At 41.8% G+C, this 20,506-nt stretch overlaps 1 protein-coding gene across 2 annotated transcripts in view; it reads right to left on the bottom strand.

Annotated features, from left to right (window-relative positions):
- Window positions 1–20,506, bottom strand: part of LOC126539079 (phospholipid-transporting ATPase ABCA1-like) — an 88,610-nt gene that overhangs the window by 49,214 nt on the left and 18,890 nt on the right. For both annotated transcript variants that reach the window (XM_072285667.1, XM_072285668.1), the window contains exons 5-16: window positions 19,213–19,364; window positions 18,383–18,516; window positions 16,721–16,924; window positions 15,658–15,747; window positions 13,836–14,112; window positions 12,421–12,560; window positions 10,263–10,385; window positions 7,919–8,107; window positions 5,278–5,489; window positions 3,469–3,645; window positions 1,636–1,858; window positions 601–822 (exon numbers count right to left, since the gene is read on the bottom strand). In XM_072285667.1, coding sequence (XP_072141768.1) covers window positions 601–822; window positions 1,636–1,858; window positions 3,469–3,645; window positions 5,278–5,489; window positions 7,919–8,107; window positions 10,263–10,385; window positions 12,421–12,560; window positions 13,836–14,112; window positions 15,658–15,747; window positions 16,721–16,924; window positions 18,383–18,516; window positions 19,213–19,364 — 2,143 coding nt within the window. The remainder of the gene's footprint in view (window positions 1–600; window positions 823–1,635; window positions 1,859–3,468; window positions 3,646–5,277; window positions 5,490–7,918; window positions 8,108–10,262; window positions 10,386–12,420; window positions 12,561–13,835; window positions 14,113–15,657; window positions 15,748–16,720; window positions 16,925–18,382; window positions 18,517–19,212; window positions 19,365–20,506) is intronic.

Here is a 20,506-nt window from a genome sequence, read left to right as displayed (position 1 = left end):
CAAGACAGCACATGTGGGCCATGTTGTCATTTAGAAATACTTTTGGCACATGTTAGGCTTCAATAATGAATAAATCGATGTGGAAAGCCAGGAATGCACATATTATGCTCTACACATGCTAGAATAAAGACAAACACTGCTGTCATCCAAGGTAAGAGTGCATAATTACATTAACAAAAATTGGCGTGTTATGTCACACAGAAGTGATCCAAAAGATACTTTTTTTCTTGTATTGTTTTAGGTTGGGACATTCACTGGGCTTAGTACCTTGGTTCTAATTGCCACAGCCAGTGATTTGACAAAACTTGGTGATGAATGGGTTAACTGCACAGCATAATATCTCATGATAATGACTCAAAGCTGCAACAACTTGAAGTTGCAATGACCAAAATTTGCAATGTGTGAATGTTGCAACGACCGATAGTTGCAACGACCGATAGTCACAACGACCAAAAGCCACAGTGACTGAAAATCCCAGTGACTGAAAGTTGCAAGGACCAAAAGTTGCAATGACTGAGCGATGATGCATAGCCACCTGAAGCTTGCACCCTGGTCTCACTTCAAGTAAAGAGTCAAACACTGTGACAGAGAGGTACTTACAACAGCACTCTTTTGGTGAATACTGAGGCGGTCCTTCCAGAGCTTGACAAATGGGTAGGGCAGGTAGCAGGTGAAGAAGAGGATACCGCCAGCTGCAGCCGCAATGTTGGCCCGCGAGAACAGGGCAGCCACGAGAAAAGCCTTGCACACAATGGACGCCCCGAAGCAGGCCAGGAACACAAAGATTACCACCGGGTCCGAATGGTCCAGCACCTGGCCAAACTGCGCAACACAAAGGCATTCAAAGGCATTCAGGCAACATCAGTACATCATGAGTACAAATGGAAGTCATTTCTTGCTGACAATTTCAGCTTGGAGGCTGATGAAAGATGCGAACTTAATTGCCAAGCCAAGATCTCACATCTGAATCAACAGTGTTTTGAGCTTCTGAGTGCATTGAATGCAGTGCAAGAACTTTACATTGTTGCAATAAAACTTCAATAGACTACAATACAAACTGCAACACACAGTGCCTTTGTAGGTAGCTGTTCTGCAGAGACAGTACTTAAAATGAGAACACAATGCAAATGTGAGGTTAGGAAAGTGCGAACTCGGAACAAAGCGGCAGCGGGGCATCTGCCACGCACACACGCCTTTGTCACCTGCTCATCGAAGCCTCAGTTGCTTTGCCGTTGGTTGTTTCTTTGTCTTTTTTTTTTCATTCAACACACAAAAATTGCAAATGGTTCGTTCATATAGACCTTGTTTCTTCCATGTTATTGTTTTAAGCAGTGTTTACACTTCTGATCAAGAAGCAATTCGGATTAGTAAGCTCAAGGAACTAGAGACTAGTTATGTTACTGCATTACATTATGCTGATCAAACCAGTCAATATGCATTAACTAGCCCAGCAAAATACTGTGTCACTGTACTAGAGCGTTCCTTTACAGGGCTACTAACTCCAATCGGTAGGACTTAGAAACACCACAAAACTCAAAATTAACATTGCAATTCTCAGTTCAGTGTCTTGTTACGAGTTGCAAGTGAGTGCTTTGTAAGGAAGAAACACCAAGCAACAGCACAGAAACAACATGCCTTGAGAATGCAGGTGAGGAGAACTGAAGAGATGAGCATGAAGCCAAATGCGTCGATGAACCAGGAGAGCCAGAGGACCCCACTTCCCAGGCCCATAACGCGCATGACCTCCTTGAGGCGAAGCTCCTTTTCCCGGACAATGCTCTTGATGAGCATTGCGAATGAGTACACCCACGACAGCACCATGAACATGGGGAAGGACTCTGCTATTGTCACTATGAACCTGCATTTGGAGCAGACAGATAAGATAATGGCACACAAACAGAATTCACACACCTGGACAGTAAGAACATCAAGACCGCAGGAACAGAGCACTGATTACGCCATATGCATAAATTCAACCAAATACAATCGAGTTGAGTATAACTGTATAACTGCAATGTTTTTCATTTCAGCTGATAAGTGGATAATATGTGATACAAGTAGAAAAAGTGGATGATATGACATTTCAGGTGGACATCTATGCATAAGAATGGTCTTCCAATCTCCATGTCATCAGCTGATGATGTCATGCCTCAGCTGCAACAATGGTGGAATGCTAACTAGATGTTCCTTTAACAATGTACTGCGCTGTACATCCTGAATGCGAGGGCTTTTGGGGATGCAATTTGCGGCTGTTAGCTTTTCAACAGTAAAGAGCAGGTTAGCTGGTTTTAGACTAGACTTGCTGATACAGTTTAAACACTGCACGCAATTTGCCGTTCACTGTACAACATGTATGTTAAAATGCAGTGCTTAGGCCATTTGTGACTAACTGCAGTGAAGAAAAAATAATGTGTATGGAGAAGTCTGAAATGGGATTCAATGTACCTAAGTAGCTGAATAAGAAATGTGGTGTTACATGGTATCACATGCAGTGGCAATTAAGTTGGTCTGGTTTGTACTACATGCAAATTAGTCCTACCTTTGCAATGCACAGAAGTCTGCGACTAGGTATTTCACTAAAACATGACCATGGGCAGGTGTGTTTCCTGACCTGTTTTAAAATTAAGGCTTGATGAGCATGAAGACATGACGCTATTATGCCTTGGCAATACTGTAAGCTTCATGACCTTCAGAAAGAGCTGGAAAACCCAAAAGCTTTACATATTTAAAACTGAATGACTGAGTGTTGTGACATGAAATGAAACACGAAGGGCAGGTATGCATTAAAACAACAAACACTTTAAACCATTGGCACAACACTGTCAACAAAGTACTATTCGTAGCTGGCCAGTACAATGCAGTATGAAATGAATTCTGGAGTAGCATGTACCAAAACCACAATTTGATTACGAGGCATGCTGTAGGGTGGGAGTCCAGATTTTGTCCACCAGGGGATCATTAATGTGCCCCCAATGCATGGGACACGGGTGTTTTTTTTTACACTGCAGTATTTAAAAGCCATGATGAAAGTTTCTACACAGGCTTAATGCAGGCTAGCAGAGTTAATGACTTATCCTACATAGAGAGCTAAATATGACCAATTAGAAATGCCATTAGAAAGGGCTTAAGGTTAACTGGTCATTAGAAAAGTTCTAATTGTGACCAATTGGAAGCTGTTTGTAGTGGATGGCAGAATAATCATCATCATTTATCATCTTGAATTACCCTTGTCTGGTGCTGTCTTACCCCATTCTATGCCTGCAAATGTTCTAATCTCATCACATCAACTGGTTCTCTGCCATACTTGACAGCATTTTTCTTTCCTTGGCTTCAGATAGTACTACCTCCACAAGATCTTGAATGAGAGCGCAGTACTGTAAGCATAAACACAAGTGGAACAGTGAAGTGGCGAGCTGCAGTTGCCGAAAGAACTACCCCCAAGAGACAACGAATGATAAGCCAACCCACTGATCAAAGATGTAGCAGGGGTATGGAAACTGCTGCAGGTAGACCCCCGTTGTCTTCTCCCATCCCGTCTGCAGTGCTATGATGGAGTGTTCCACAAGGTCTTGCAAGTAGGCAAAGCCAAACGTCAGGTACTTGAGGTCAATGGTCGGGCGACGGCGTGGACCTGGCCGAAAAATTCTGTGTGAAGAAAAAACATGAAGCAAATTTCAGATCACTGGAACCGGAAATCAGCTGTCAAACTATCACTCTCTAAAATGTGAGGTCTGTGAACCCTTTGGGTACCTCTAAGTGAGACAATGGCTGAAACTGCCAAACAAGGCCTTGATGTGAAGAGGAAGCAGCTTTGTTTTGTAGGCAGTAGGTACAGAAATGAATTCAACCTCTGCCACCTTCCTGATGTAATATCTCTGCTTGATGGTTTCAGTGTGCCTATCAGCCTTCCGGTAGGACATGCAAGAGCCTCTGTTCTGAATGGCAGATACAAGCCAGACTGTGTGAGGACTCCTTATATTTCTAGGTGCAGCATGAAAAACATCACACACATTCAGGAAAAAGAAATTGTGGGAGTATTGGTATCAGTGCTGGTGCCCGTTAGACTTTTCTTCATCCTCATTCTCTCGTGTGTTATAGTCTTCAAGTCATGAATAACCAACCAGTCCAATTCTTTACATTTCTAACACCAGAAAGCTCACAACAACCAATCCAGAGATGCACCACTGAAGATATCTCTTTGTCAAAAGGACAAGAAAAGCAACTAGCAAGGCAGCTGTGACAACTGTGTTTTGGTGTCAAGCTACATTCTACACTTCAATTCAGAGCAAATAAAGAAAAAATACGGCTCGGTTTTCAAGCACACTTGCGAAGTTTGACTACCTTCACTAAGACCTGACTTCAGCACCTACATTTCAAGCATGCAAGATTTACATGTCTTATTTCTTGCTCAGACAGTGCAAGGCTGCTACAAGTAGCTAAAACACAACTTTGGCAGATTAAAGTGTAACATTCTACCTAGTTAAGGTCTCAGTGTGACATCTGGTCTACTGTGCATGTTATTTTATTTTCTAAAAAAATGTAAGAAGAAAAAGTTACGGCAGAATCCACCTCACGATGACTGTTAACAGTAGCATGATTAGCATTCAAATCAATGAAGCGATATACTGTATTGCTGAAGTCCAGCTTACTTAAAATCCGTAGTGGTCATTCTGAGACTTCTTTTGCTTCAGCTACATGCAACATACACTGGCTCCAGTATAGGCTCGCATCACCATTGCACTCACTTGCCAAGGTCGCCCACGAGCATGGTGAAATGACGACAACAAAATGACGAAGAAGGAATGACTTCGATGATGACAAGGACGGTATGATGATGATGGCATGACAAAAATGAGATGACGATTTTGAAATGATGACTTTGGTATAACGACGACAGTGTGAAGGTGACAGCACAAGGGCAATGGGATGATGACGAGTGTATGACGATGATGGCGACACGACGGTATGATGACAACCAGATGACGAAACTGGAATGGTGACGATTGTATTACCACGATGGCATGACAATGACAGTATAAAAACTGATTAAAAATTCCAGGGTCTTATGTTCTAAAACACAATTTGATTATGAGGCATGCCGTAGTGTGGGACTCTGGATTAATTTTGACTGCCAGGGTTTCTTTAACGTGCACCCAACGCACTGTACAAAGACATTTTTTTCATTTCACCCCCACCGAAGTATTAAAAAGACTGTGACCGAATAAAGGTGTCCAGAACATCTAAAGGTTTGAGAGCGATTGGAAATCATACCATTACCTGTCTTCAATCTTTTTTGTTGAGTCCACTTTGCGAGCATCCATGCGGATCTTGTAGCGGATGAACGGCGGAAGCACCTCATTGTCCTGGGAGTTTTTCATTCCGCTAAATACTAGTGCCGCCCAGAGCTTGTTCTCTCGCATCAGCGTCAAACCACGTGGCATCAGTGCCTCCTCAGAGGGGAAGCCCTCAAACCGGTCCATCTCAAAACACTAGAGAACAGGGGGGGGGGGGGGGGGGGGGCGGTGACAATAAATAAAAAAATTTTAAAAAAACAGGAAGATGGAGCTCAGAACGACATGGTCGGATACTGTCCCTTGTGGTACAAAACTACACTGCGATACACGGTCACTAACCAATGCAAACCTTATAGTACATTCAACTGACACTGCCTCTAGGCCTTTTGCCTAAAATCAAAGTTCCTAGTGCTCTTTGGCCGAGTTTGCACTAATTCAGAGTTCCCTCAAGATTGGAGCATGATGAAGCCTGCCAAAACCGAACATTTAGCTGCTCGATCCTGGAGCAATTGAAGACGCCTGACGGGAGTTCTATTAGACCTCAGTTGCACTTCGAACTCAAAGGTGGCATCACCTCCGAGTGCTCTGAATGAATAAGGCAAATGTGTTCCGAGCATTTCGTTTCAACCAACCAGCAGGTGTAAAGAACACCACCAAGAGCCTCCTAGAGTGCTCAAATGTTACCAGTCAAATGTATAATCAAAATTAAAATGAAAGCTTTTTATTCAAGTGTGACAGTTTGCATACTTAGGAGGGGTGCAATAGGCAATTCAGTGCCTGACTAGGCTCTCTGTCCTGTAAAACTATGTCGCGCACTTGAACACATGTCGGCAGACCCTTTGCATTTAAAGGGCGCATCACGTCAGTGGTGAATATCGAATCCATACGCCACAGCTTAGCGAGACCTCTTAATTATATAGCAAAACAGTTTGGCTGTATCGCTGATCACTAAGCTGCTGCAGGTGACAGTGAAATGTGATCTTGCCGGCACCTGGCAATGGCGAAATTTTGCAAAAGGTGAAATTTTGAATCAACCACGCAGTCAATCCCATATGTTGCAGGCCAGTCCTAGAAATCTCATCAAGGAACATGAGCAAGCATACTGCCTAATGGTTCAAATTTTATCATTGTTATCAGCCTATTTTAACCCTAAGTGTCAAAGGCGTAAATATACACAGTGCCGCGAACAAGTCCCAAATGACCGATGCCACATATTTATTACACCAGCTGCATATTTGAAAAATGTGCCAATTTTTCAACTCACTGTTGCCCAGCAAGTGCTGCCAACCTGTGCGGATACAAAAAAAATTTTTTTTGCACTCCGCAATTTCTTGGTTTTAATTCCACAGCTTGTTTAAGCCGATGCATCAGCGAGTACTCCGACATCCGCATGTGGGTGGACGCGAGGTGGTTAGTTTTGGTTTCGCCTCATGGGCTATTTCTTTCTTTTTTTTTTTTCGCTTGCAAAAACTGATGTCTATCTGCTTTCTAATCTCTCAAAGGGTCACCGCTATATGCTTGCTCGTTTATTGCTCACAGAGGTGCGAATACATCTGTTCACAGGCAGGTGCTGGTATTACAAACGATGCTGTTGTATATGAGCGGTGCTGCCATGCCTCCGTTTCTTTTCACCAGACACGTGAAAACTGATTGATCCTCGCTGCCAATGGGATGGAGCATTGCTGCAAGTTTCTAACTCGTTTGGTTTTTCCGACGAGCACACAACCATCAAATTTTCTTGCATGTGCTCACAGCCCTAGTTCAATTACGCTATGGACGTGCGTGCCTGTTGCTCTTCTGCAAGTGAATCGAGCAGCAATTCCTTCGATGCGGACTGCTGCCCAAGTGCCAAATCAGAATACAGTTATTCCAGTGTATTTACTTTCTTATTCTTACTATAAGTATTTATGCAAGCCCATCTGTAAACATGAATAAACATTTGTTGTTTACCTAGGTTTCTTTTTGTCCCTTTATGGTCACCCTAAAAAAAATGCAGTAGATCTTTCTTTTTTGAAATAGGTCACTCTGAAGATTTTAAGTCTGCAATAAAAAAAATCGACCCTGGGGGGTCGCATTTGATGAAAAAAATTAACTTTTAGAAGGGTTAAGTAGACTGCAGGACAATGGTTTCTCCTAGCTATTTCCACCTTTCCTAATCCTTTGTCAACTAAACCTACCCAATGGATATCCTTACCCTATCACTCAATTTCACCTTCTACTGTCTCTGACTACTAATTCTTGGCCACAGTAGCTTGGACAGATGGCATGCTTGCAGCTTTCTTGGCAGCAATTTCAATGTGAAAGAGATGGATTTTTTCATGCATTCAAAAATATGCAGCTGCTGCAATCTGACTGGCCCGTATATAAATCACATCACCTGTATTATGGAAAAACATATTGAACATTCTATTTGTTCTACAATGCCATAAGCAATTAAGCAGTTATCATGTTATATAATGCTTTAAGGCAGCCTTCCTCGCAGAAAAACAAAAGTATCTAGAGACAACAATCACTTCACAATTGAACAAATCAAATTAAATTGTCGAATTTAATGTCCCGAAAAAGCACAGTACGTTGCCATAGTCAATGAGCAGCCATGGTGGGTTCAGAGTTGAATGACTCACCTCAAAGACATGGTACATTTCCTGTGCCACCTTGTTAATTCTCTCGATGCGGCCATCCCAGTCAGAGAGCAGCCACTCAAGCACACTTTGAGCTCGGGCAGCCTCGGGAAGTTCCTCTCCGGTGGCCTTAGTTCCTGTCTTTTCTCCAGCAAGAAAGAACGCCTCCAGGCCTTCAGACGTGGACAGTTTCTAAAGGGTTCACGGAAAACCACCATCACACATAGTACAGCTTGAGAGAAAATGACAGCTACAAGCAACATCAGCATCAGCAGCAGCACAGCAGCCTATCTTTATGTCGCCTGCAGGACGAAAGCCAGTCCCAGCGATCTCCGATTATCTGTCTTGCACTAGCTGATTACAACTTCTGCCTGCAAATTTCCTAATCTCATCGCCCCAACTAATTTTCTGCCATCTTCGATTGAGATTTCCTTCCCTTAGTACACATTCTGTAACTCTAATGGTCCACCGGTTACCTGCCGTACTAATTAACTGGCCTGCCCAGCTCCATTTTTTTTTTTCTCTTAATGTCAACTGGAATCTTGGCTATCCCCCTTTGCTCTCTGATCCACACCGCTGTCTTCCGGTCTCCTAATGTTATGCCTAACATTTTTCATTCCATCACTCTTTGCACAGTCCTTAACTTGTTATTGGGCTTCCTTGCTAACCTCCACATTTCTGCCCCATATGTTAGCACAGGTAGAATACAATGATTGTACACTTTTCTTTTCAATGAAAGTGGTAAGCTCCCAGTCAGGATTTTGTAATGCCTTCCATAGGCACTCCAACCCATTTTTATTCTTCTGTAAATTTCCTTCTCATGATCGATGTCCCCTGGGAATCGACCTAGATAAATGTACTCCTGAACACACTCTAGAGGCTGACTGGTGATCATGAATTCTTTTTTAAGAAATCTGGAGAGTGCAGTCAACCTCTCTATATGGCTTTGACAGTTTATGAGAAGGCATTTGATTCAGTAGAGATACCAGCAGTCATGGAGGAATTGCATAATCGAGGAGTACAGGAGGCATACGTGAATATCTCTGGAAATATCTACAAAGGCACCACAGCTACCTTAACTCCCTACAAGTGGAAAAATACCTATCAAGAAAAAGATCAAGCAAGGAGTTACAATCTCTCCAATGCTATTCACTGTATGCTTACAAGAAATATTCAAGCTATTAGACTGGGAAGGCTTAGGAGTGAGGATCAATGGCAAATATCTCAACCATTTTCGGTTTGCAGATGACATTGTCCCATTCAGCAACACTGGGGATGAATTGCAACAGACGGCTGAGGGCCTTAACCCAGAAAATGTAAGGGAGTAGGGTTGAAGATTAATATGAAGAAGACAAAGGCAATGTTCAGCAGCAATATAATAATACATCCAAATTAAGATGGCCATACTGACTCATAAGTACCCTTAAGCAGTACACAATCAGATACAAGCAAACAAGGAGAATGAATGAATGAATGAATGAATGAATAAATGGCACAGTCAATTTGCCAAGAATGAAAAGTGTTGAGCACAATGGCCTACTTACAAGTACACTTAGTAACTTAGTAAAAGAATTAATTTCAAGGCAACATCTGTTATTTGTGTAATATGTTGCTTCACTAGACGAATTAAAGTTTAGAGAAATAATAAAACACACAAACCGAATGTCTGTGCATTCTTGTTTTACTTCGATTGCGCATAGAGCGCAATCATGCTCTACGAAATGCCCGTGTCTGCCTCAATATTCGTGTAGCACTGACTTATACCGCTAGTCAGGTGTTCTTGTGCAAAGCATGCAAAATCGTGCTCTGCACAAAACGAGACACACACAACAGCTCATGCACAACGCCATAAGTGGAAGTGAGCTATGCAACAGAAAAGTGAGGATAAGAAAAAAATGAAGGCGGGGTTCGTGACATATGCGTCACGTGATCCTCGAGCTCTGGTATGGGAGCACACAGAGAAAGAATTTCATTTGCAGAGGCTAGACGGGGCAAGTGGAGAGAGTATCTCTCTTGGCAGTGGCCCTCGCCTCCTGAAATCATGGGTTCATGGCACTGAAATATTTATATGTCGGCTATTAATGAACCAATTTGAAAAATCTTTGCGGCAGAAGGCTCCCTAGGAGGCACATAACAAGTTCCAGCGTATAACCGAGATTAGCTATGTGGCCTGGTGAGGGGCACTTTAACACCAGACAAAGTCAATAGAGCCTTTGCAACATTTTTATAACAACGCTGTTATACATTATCAATTTAAGCAATCCAAATGATAAAATGGCACAATCAGCCCTTCTCAGCAGCAGTGCTGAGTAAATAAACACACCGAAAGATAAAACACATCACTGACCTTGACTTGTTCCAACCTTGCAGAGTTGTTGCTCAGCCAATGTACCAGCTTCGGTGCGACGTCCACAGTCCAACGGTGAGCCAAATTCATCAGTCGGTTCAGCGGCTCGAAAGTTTCATTCACCTGCGACAGCAGTGCAGAGACAGTCGGATGTTACCGCATGCCCGTTCCACAGGCTGGCCTTTGTCAAATGCGAATTCCTCAGTTTCCAATGAGCAGCACTATATTTTAAAACACTAAGCATTACTAACTGCTAAAGTATAGATACTAACATATTTCTTCTAATTACTTGATAAAAATCTGCACTTATTGCCTGCTTTGTCCTCACTCAAATCATGAAGAAATATAGCATTCTTGAGACTGCATCATTGCATGCACATATACCTTTAATTTCATTCTGATTTAACATATCAAAACCGTGGTATCATAGATCTCTGTGAACTCTACAAAATAAAAAGAAACGCTTGTTCAAAACAGCTAAATGACTAAACAGTTCTGCAGTTTGGTTAAAACAAAAATCCTGCAAAACTGCCTATTGTTGTGCTGTTTGTAAAGCTAAGCATAAGTTTTTTTCACATGACTTACAGTCATAAATGACTAACAATCCCAAAGAATTCTGGCATACCATTTCCCCAACCTCCTCTCTAACTAATTTAGCCCTACAGGATGAAACCGGTACTTCGACTGAAGAAGAAAAATGTGCCGATGTTTTAAACAAGTACTTTACATCCGTATTCACGAAGGAAGACTGCTCAAGTATTCCTAGTGTTGCTGACGTCAATTGTAGGTATATGAACCGCTTTGAGTTAACCATGGAAGGTACCACATCCGTAATAGCGAAACCTAAAGTATCCACAAGCTCCAGTATTGATAGAATCAACACTAAAATACTCAAACTAACAATAATCCCTTGCAGTTTAATTCTTTACCATAGCTTCAATCAGTCATTATGTACTGGTGCACTTCCACACAATTGGAAAATTGGCAAAGTGATACCCATCTTCAAATGTGGAAATAAAAGTAATGTAAATAACTATCGCCCCATATCCCTGACTAGCATTCCTTGCAAAATACTTGAACACATAATTGCATCTCACAACTTTGCACAACGTCTAAGAAATAACCATTTCTTTTTTCACCAACAACACGGTTTTAGAAAAGGCTTGTCGTGTGAAACCCAGCTACTAGAATTCACCCATGACCTATTTTCTAATATGGACAGTAACACACAGACAGACTTCACATATGTTGATTTTTCTAAAGCTTTCAATCGTGTAGCACATTGCCGTTTAGTTGCTGAACTGTCATCCCTTAACCTTGATTCTTTGGCTATATCTTGGCTCCGTAACTTTTTATCCTCACGCAAGCAGTTTACTTGGGTTAATAACACCTCATCTACGTTATCTGACATTATTTCTGGTGTTGCTCAAGGCAGCATCTGGGTCCATCATTATTTATTATCTACATTAATGACCTTCCATCTCATATAACATCAATCATCCATTTGTTTGTTGACGAAAAAAATTCGAAATACCCCTGTTGTAAGTACATTTTGCCATTAGAGGAATGAGATGCTACAAAGAAGTGGCCGAGTTTCATCACCTGTCATCAATAAATGTCTGGACAAACTATTCAGTGAAAGATGCCATGTGTTTATTAAAGGGTGCAGACCAAAAAAATGCTACCTCACTGCAAATTCTGAGCAAAAACAAAGCAGCAGTAAGCACGAAATCTTGTTACAAACTTGTTAAGAAAAAGACAGAGGTAATTGCATAAGAACAAAGTATAAGGGTGCACCAAACGCATACGCAAGCCCATCGTTAAAGGGAACACACATTAGCAGAGCATTAGTAAATTTCCCTACTTGGCAAGTCTACAAACATTCTGCTCTGGGGCAGATACCGTGTAGAAAATGGTGCTCATTCCCCTCTGTATACCTGCATAGCTCAACAACAGAAATTTCACAAGCACCAGTCACTGCAGTACCCACAAGATGCAGGCCAACTGCCTGCACAATCCATTTACAAATTGACCTACATGCACCTACTGCTGCCAAGAGACTCACTGTTATGCAAGTAACTCTCGGAAAACAGCAAGTGCCCAATTAGCTGTATTCGACAAAATGAATTACAACATTAACATGTAAAGAATCGCAGACCTTGCTAATGATCCTTCGCGTTGCCACGTTGTTGGGGGCAAACAAAATTTTGCCTCGAACGTAAGGCTTGACCTGGCCCCACAGGAACCGCATCAGCCTGTTACGTTCAAAGCTCTGGAAGACAGCATTGCAGCGAGGGCCTGTAAACAGGAAATGAACACCGCACTGTTGCTCTTAGTTTCTGAAATGAAACAATACAAGTTAAAAAGAAGGAAGAGCTTGGAATTGGGAGATAATGTTTCCTTGGCTAATGACATTCCAGGTTATTGACATTATTGGAAACAGACTTAATAAAGATTTCCTTTGGTAGATATTGCAACTCTGTCCTACCAGCCATAGTTTGAAAAGGTGGACACTGCTTGAAAGACAAATTGCAGAGTGATGTTACAATTCACAAAACTTCACTCATTAACTTTGTAATTAATTCCTTTAAGTTATGCAACTCAACAGCAGAATTGCATAACACACAGTAATGAATGAACATCGCTTCAGCAGAAATTCCATGCTTCAGTTTTGAAAAATGTGTCCTTAAAGTCTGTGGTGATATGCATTGATGTTCCAGTTGACACTTATTAGCAGCATAGCATTGAATGACGCAATAAACCTTGATCTGTTAAGCTAGATATGTACGTTCTGTGCCTTGTTTCACTAACACCACACAATGTTGCGGAAGCTATAGGTGGAATTAGAAAAAAACACAGGCTAAATTTACAATGCTGTTAGCTCATTGATTGCTCAAGATTGGACAATGCCAGAATACTAACAATATACTACAGTCAATAATAGTACCATGAGCAAGGCACCAGACCATCATCAGTATTATTGAGCAGTCGGCCCCCGATTTGTTGATGCCAGTTATAGTTACTTTAATCATGCACGACTTTATTGCGACTGGTTTTAAATCACTGTGCTTGCAATCATAAAAAAGTTTAATAATAATAATATGCATAATTCATACTTGCACCAACATTTAATATTATGAAGCACGATAACATGTGCCAAATATATTTTATTCTTTCCTCTTCGTATTGATACATACTAGGCAAAGACATTATGTGCACTGCTGTGTTGGCTATACTACATGTGTTTGCTTCAATGTCATTTTAGCAAATAATTAGTACCTGTTTGATACATTATTGCTGCTTTTCCTGCACCTGACATGTGTACACAGTTCGTAACATATCCGATTCAGAGCTAGGAAAGCTTTCAAATCATTCATTGATTAGTATAATATGTAGTCAGACCTTACTACAACAAAGTCTTATTTGACACATAAATGACACACGTATGACCTTTGTCATATCCCATATTCATTACATGCTAATGTTGGCAAGACACATCTTAGATTTACAAATAATGCTATTAAATTGTAACAACTAGCCCAGGCCCCAGCATTTCTTTGCCCAAACACTCACTGGTGGTGTTGTCGTAGACATATTCCGAGACCACATCCTCATCATTCTGTTCCTGCAGGTTTCTGTTGACCTGTTCCCGGAACTCCTCGAAGCGTTGGGCTGGGCCGTGCTCTGTGTCCAGGAGAGAAGACATGTTGCGACCACACAGCGACACCTGAATCACCCTCGCCAATGTGCCATTGGGCCGTGAGCGGCCCCAGGTGAAGAGTTCTGACAGTTGGTCAACTCTCTCGGTGAAGCCCTTGAGCAGCTCTTGGAAACTGGTCAGTGCCCACAACTGAAAGAGTGGATCGAGTGAATATGTACTTCCTAATTAGAGCAATGACAAACGTTTTTCGCCTTTCTGTTCACAAAGTCCTGAGCAGCTGAAGAGTCATCAAAGTGACACCACGAACAAGAGATAAATCAGTTCCTAATTAACTAGTGTCTAAACCAATGTGAATCTCTGTAAACCAATGTGGATTCTCTGAATCCACAGCGAACCCTCAAATTACGTTGTATATATCCTTAGCTATAGCACCCTTCTCAACATCATGTGATCTGATTAATGACATGTATTCCCAAAAGTTACAAATGGTTATTTTTATAAAAATTAGCTTGAGTGTATTCTTTACATAAGCTTCGCGTGATCATACATCCTCAAGGACACAAGGAGTATAAACAGGTTGATGAATACAGCGCTGTTTGGCTTAGGTGCACATTACAACAAGGGCAAATTAGAAACAATGTTTCCAGTGTCCTACAAAAGCCAGAAAAATAGCGTGGCTTGGGCTAGTTAACGTTTTCCGAGACGGTTACAGTGTGAAAGCAAGACAGCAAGAGGCACACATAAGAGAACAAGAAAATAGAGTTCTTTTCTCAATTGTTGTTTGTTTGTTTGTTTGTTTGTTTGTTTGTTTGTTTGTTTGTTTGTTTGTTTGTTTGTTTGTTTGTTTGTTTGTTTGTTTGTTGCAAGGCTACATATCTGCAGGTGATGGTAAATTACGACTGTTACATAAAGACATAGCTGCTTTCTAACACGAGTGCATAAACAGTGATTTCTGACCACAAATGGAGTCTGAATAGAGAAGCGTGACAGTGGACTCAACATGAATTTAATAACTAATTTTCTCACCGTTTTCAAATAGTTCCTGAGCACAGAATGAGCCTTTGCTAGACTTGTGGTTCTGGCCCACCAGTCCATAACTTAACAAGGAAATCATGCTTACTTTCTCCAAAACAGCTCGTGCACCTCAACCTCAGTAAGAGTTATCTAAAAGCTATTCAAAACAATATTATAATTTCGAATCACAGCAATTCATTTTGAGGACGAGATCAAACAGCAACTATTTGCTTTGAAGACCTAATGAAAAGCAAGAAGGAAATTAAAAAAAAAAAAAATTACGGGGTTTAACATTTCAAAGCAACACACAGGCTCTAATGGGCACCACAATGGGGGGCTCTGGATTATTTTCAATCATCTGCTGTTCTTTAATGTGCACTTGAATCTAAGTACACAAGTGCTTTTTGCTGTCCGCATACAGCAGAATTTGCCCACTACGGCTGGGACTTGAACCTATGACCTTGTGCCCAGTAGCAGGACGCCATAGCTGCTGAGCCACCACAATGGATCTTGGCAATATATACCACGTTTAAATTCCAGTACGAATCTTTTCTAATATTTCCAGGTTTTGATGATACCACGGCTGGAACTGAAGCACTGCACTCTGTGCTCCTTGTAAGGTGTATGCTCTCTCTCTCTCTCTCTCCCCCGCCCCCTTTACAGATGTTAGTCTCAGCAAGAAAGAGAATTGCCAGGACACAAGAGAGAAGTGAAACATGCCTCATTGCGAGCATCCTGAGCTGCCTGAAAAGCTGTCACCCAGTCAGCTGTGCTGAAATTGTGGCCACCTTCCTTCATCACAGATGACACCTGATGTGGGACAAACAAAAGTAACAACAAGAACATGAACGACAAAAGATTAGAGAAAATAAAAGCAAATAGCAAAGCAATGTGAACTGCTACAATATTACTGCTTTCTGAGTCTCACAGAGCTTGCATGGTGCAAAAAAAAAAATAAAATGAATAATTGGATCAGAAAATAGCTAGCCTTGAGGAGAACACTCCCTTTATAAATTTTCCTTTGGAAAGCGCCTTCCATTTTCTTTTCAAAGTGAGATGCGGTTTTGCTTAGAAGTTTGAACATTAAACACTGCAAAGTGGCTTCTCCAATACTCAACATCTAATCAATTCAATCATTATGTTATGCATGCAGTGTGAATATTTACCATGCAGAATTTTCATGTTAAACAGATACAATGAATCGACAACACAAAAATGTGCTTTCAAAACAGAGCAGAATCCTGCATTGCGTGTTTCTAAACATACTTCAAGTATGCACAAAACGACACAAAGTGACATGTACTATCTGCAGTATAAAGTCTGCAGTCATTCAAATGTGAACAGCAGAGTGCGTGACTTTTGCATAACCAAGCGAAAAGCAAAGAGTGCAGAGTCGCATGATAAACTCTGATATGTCACAAGCAACCTTCGTGACTTATCACAGTTTGTCATACATGTTCACACCTTTTAGTTTTTCACTAGGTCGAAAAAAAAAAAAAGCATGCGCTCGGCTGGCAATTTGCAGTTAGAAATGAGACGACTGTAGATAAAATGCACTGATAGTACATGTGAAAAGGTAACATCTAATTACAAAAAGATAATTACAAGAAGAGATTTGAAGGCACATCTGTGCCATTATTCCTATTTTAATGTTGATTTCCATGAAGCTTCTGAAATGGAGCTAACTGTCCTATTTTTTTTTTAACCTCTCCAATTAACAAACACAAACATTCATACCCATGTATCCTGGTGCCCAGGAGAACACAACAAATCAGGAACCCACCTCGTGCAGCACAGCGGTCCAATTCAGGCTTCTCAAAACTTGTAGTGTGAATGCACGGCCATCAGCGGCAGGCAGTTTGCAAAGTTCACGCTGCAGCTGACCATGCTCGTCACCTGCTTCTGGGACGCCGGCTACAAAAAGCACCTGGGGTGCTCCTGGCTTGCAGAAGTAGCCTCGAATGCCCTCCTTGCCCCTGTCAAATATCTGGCAAGAAAAAAAAAATTGTCTTAACCGTCAATCCTGGAGAGGCTTGCCTGGTGGCACCCCCAGTATGCTGCTCCACATTTACAATGAAAAATGAAACAATATGCACAGTGCAGGTCACAGATACACAACACACAAAACACACCACAACGCTCAACAAACTAATGTAACTCATCGAGATCAGTGAGGTTTAACATCCCCATGGGGTTTAAATATGTGGTTTAACATCCTAACGCAACTCGTGTGTCAAGGGAGGTGCTGTATCATATCATACCTAAAGCAAGGCACACAAGCGTTTTTGCATTTTACACCCATCACAATGCAAACACCAGAGTCAGAAATCAAACCCATAGCCTTGTGTGGTCGGTAACATCATGCCATACCTCTGAGCCAATGCGGTAGGTTTCGTCCTGACAGCCATGAGCAGAGGAAGCGCGTTTATCTCTCTTCTTTTTTTCTTTTTTTCATGTTACGCATTTACTTTGCCACCCCGGTGTATCTCGGGTCTCAGGGCATAGGCACACAGGTTCTGCCAAGGTTATCAGCAGAGCTTGAAATAGAATGCCTTCTTTTACTGACAGCTCCCAAACAATTCATAGTGGCTCACTTTTCTTGGCTTCTACCACTTCCATATTTCCCCTATGTGAAACCCATGAGAGAAAGTCACGCTTCTGCACCATCGTTGCATACACTGTCCTGCCTGGCAGCATACGATTCAGCGCTCATGCTCTAGTCCCAACATTATGGGAGGTGTGGCTCACTGTCTGTTTGTCCGGTGCCCATGTTTCAAGGTTCAGTGTCAAACGATAGCACAAAGCCTAAGAAAGAGGAACATTACTTTGGGACTGCGGCCCTTTCGGGTGGTCAAAAATGAGAGAGAGAGAGAGAGAGAGAGAGAGAGAGAGAGAGAGAGAGAGAGAGAGAGAGAGAGAGAGAGAGAGAGAGAGAGAGAGAGAGAGAGAGAGAGAGAGAGAGAGAGAGAGAGAGAGATAGATGTGGTGGCATGAGCATTGTTTGCTTTACACCAGCCCTTTTTAATTGGTAGTTAAAGTCCCTAGACTACAACACAAACATCAGGCAGAGAAAATGCTGACGGTATCATTGCAAGGCTCGTACAGCCTGTCTTCTAAAAGCAGAACCAACCAACCAACCAGCCTAGAACAATGAGCACTCCAGCATTATAACAAGGCTATATGCCGTGCAAGGGCAGCATACAAAGTGCAAAGAACCAATGGGGCCAACAAACACCATCAATTAGTACTCACTGGCAGTGGGTACTCCGAAAAATGTTTAGAGATTTAAAATTTCCAGCAGAGTGCAGTCCATGCCCACAACATGTGCACTTTTCAGTAGTTCAGTAAAAACATTAAGCCTTAGTGCAACAGGAATGCTGCTCCTGTAATTCAATGTGCAGTGCTCCAGCTTGCAAGCTTCAACGCAACACAAGTAAGCATTCACCTTTTGAAGCGCCCGCACGCTGACACTTGACTTGAAGAAGGCAGGATAGAAGTCCTTGTTTGAGATGTTTAGGCTTTCGAAACCGTGCCTCGTGTCCTCGTCATTCTTCAGAACATCCTCGAAAGCAACCCTTCCTGTAAAGAAACATTGGGATGTCACACAATTCTTGTTAACACTATCTATAGTTAAATACTTGGTTCATTAAAGACTTGTTTCTTCATTAATGACTTGTTTCATTGAAAGCTGCAGCTGACGATTGATATGACTCAATGCCCCAAAGAAAAACAGGACTATAGGAGGCCTGAATGTGGATGGCTTCCAATTAGTTTTGACAACCTCAGGTTCGTGACACAAAACTGAAATCTCAGTACATGAAAATTTCCACACTCAATTCTCAACAAAATGTGACAATGGTGGTCACATTCACATTTAAACATTTCCTGCACATTTCAGATATTTACAGTGTTTGTCAAAATAAGTTAGGTCGCAATACATAGAATCAAGGCTTTCTCCAAGCCTAGCACTCAAAACACATGCCCACAAAACCAAGCACAGGATCATAGTGGCACACAAGGACATGTGTTACGCTTAAAAGCCCTGGAGGGCCAGGAACATAACAGGCACCACAGGCACTAGACTGAATGGTCCACTAGCAGATGCAAAAAATCTGTGGCCTGTATACTTTTGATGAAGTTTAGACATGACTGTTTGGTTGGTATGACTAGAGCAGAATTTATGCCTAGTTTGAACTAAAGTGACAATACCTGAAGCTGCCAACCCGCTTACTGGAAAATGAAAAAAAAAAAAGTTTCAATGTTGAAGGCACTTACCAGACAACGGAAACTGGGCACCTGTGAGCTTCTTTACAAATGAAGAGAGGGTTTCCAAGTCACGGGATAACCGCTTGATGCTGTTTACTGTGTCTTCATTTGTTAAATGTTCATTTACGATGTGATTCACATCACTGACCAGCTGGATAATTCTGTAAAAGAAAAGGAAACTGTGATCAGCTTAAAGACAAACGTACACTCAGACGAAGGGGCCATGTTGTCGGTCAATCATTTTCAGGTATTTGCAAGATTTCGCATGATTCAGCTATGGACGTGTCAGCGCTTACAAGAAACAGCATACCTTGCACAGTGCCAAGCACTGTCATGACATATCGCAAAGAAGGCTGTTGCACGAGGCCACCAACATGTCTGGTGCAAGTCACTCGTGAAAGTGATTGTATTTCCTAAAGTTACTGACCAAGGATACTACTCTGGATGTTGCAACTCCTCCTATAACCTTCTTTGCATGGTCAGCCTAATTATATGAGAACTGCTCAGGCAGGCACTTATGACAACTGGACCGTTGCCCTATCCAACAAAAAAAACCTGATTAAGCTTTTGTGTGAAAGTTTAGGATGTGTGTACTCGAAACTGCAGACCATTTACTGGCCCCAGTGTGCCCACCGACAAGGACGGGAATAGATGCCACAGAATGAGACAGCATTAAGAGGTGGCTGTGTTACCATGAATCACATTGATACGTTTGCTCATATCGGGCTACCCTTAACATGCACTCCTCTCAGCTGCATATGTACTATCTGCACTCGTTCTAATGCAAACAGTGGAGTGCATGGGATGTTCATGCTTTTAGTGCATACCTAGCAAAAACCAAAGGGTGTGACCATTTACGACCAACTGTGATATGTCACATATGGTGTTCGCAACACATAATTCGTCATAGAGCGTCGGGCTGTTTCTTTTTTGATTGGTTGCACCAAAACCATGCACTCCCCTGTTCATATTAGGATGACTCCAGATACTACAAGCCACATGGCAGTACTTATGGTACTGCATCACACAAAAGAAAGGCAACGCACACAACTTATCAAAAATGCACAATGACACACTATTCTTACTACCATTCACACAAGTCTTAATTTAAGCACAAGGGTAGATAGTTGGTCTTGCAGATGAGGCCTAACTCATTGTACAGCGCAAAAAGGACACAATGAAGGCTGAGGGTATGACACAGGGTGCGGTGTGTCGTGCCCTCTAGCTTCATCCAGATCTTACCAACGCTGTACAGAAAATCACTTGAGAAACATTCATTTAGCATTGTTTTAGCATGGTAGAT

This window comes from Dermacentor andersoni, chromosome 11 (assembly GCF_023375885.2).
Source record: "Dermacentor andersoni chromosome 11, qqDerAnde1_hic_scaffold, whole genome shotgun sequence".
Classification (NCBI taxonomy): domain Eukaryota; kingdom Metazoa; phylum Arthropoda; class Arachnida; order Ixodida; family Ixodidae; genus Dermacentor; species Dermacentor andersoni.
Note: the sequence above shows the minus strand (reverse complement) of the source record. Positions and strands in the feature narration are given on the sequence as shown.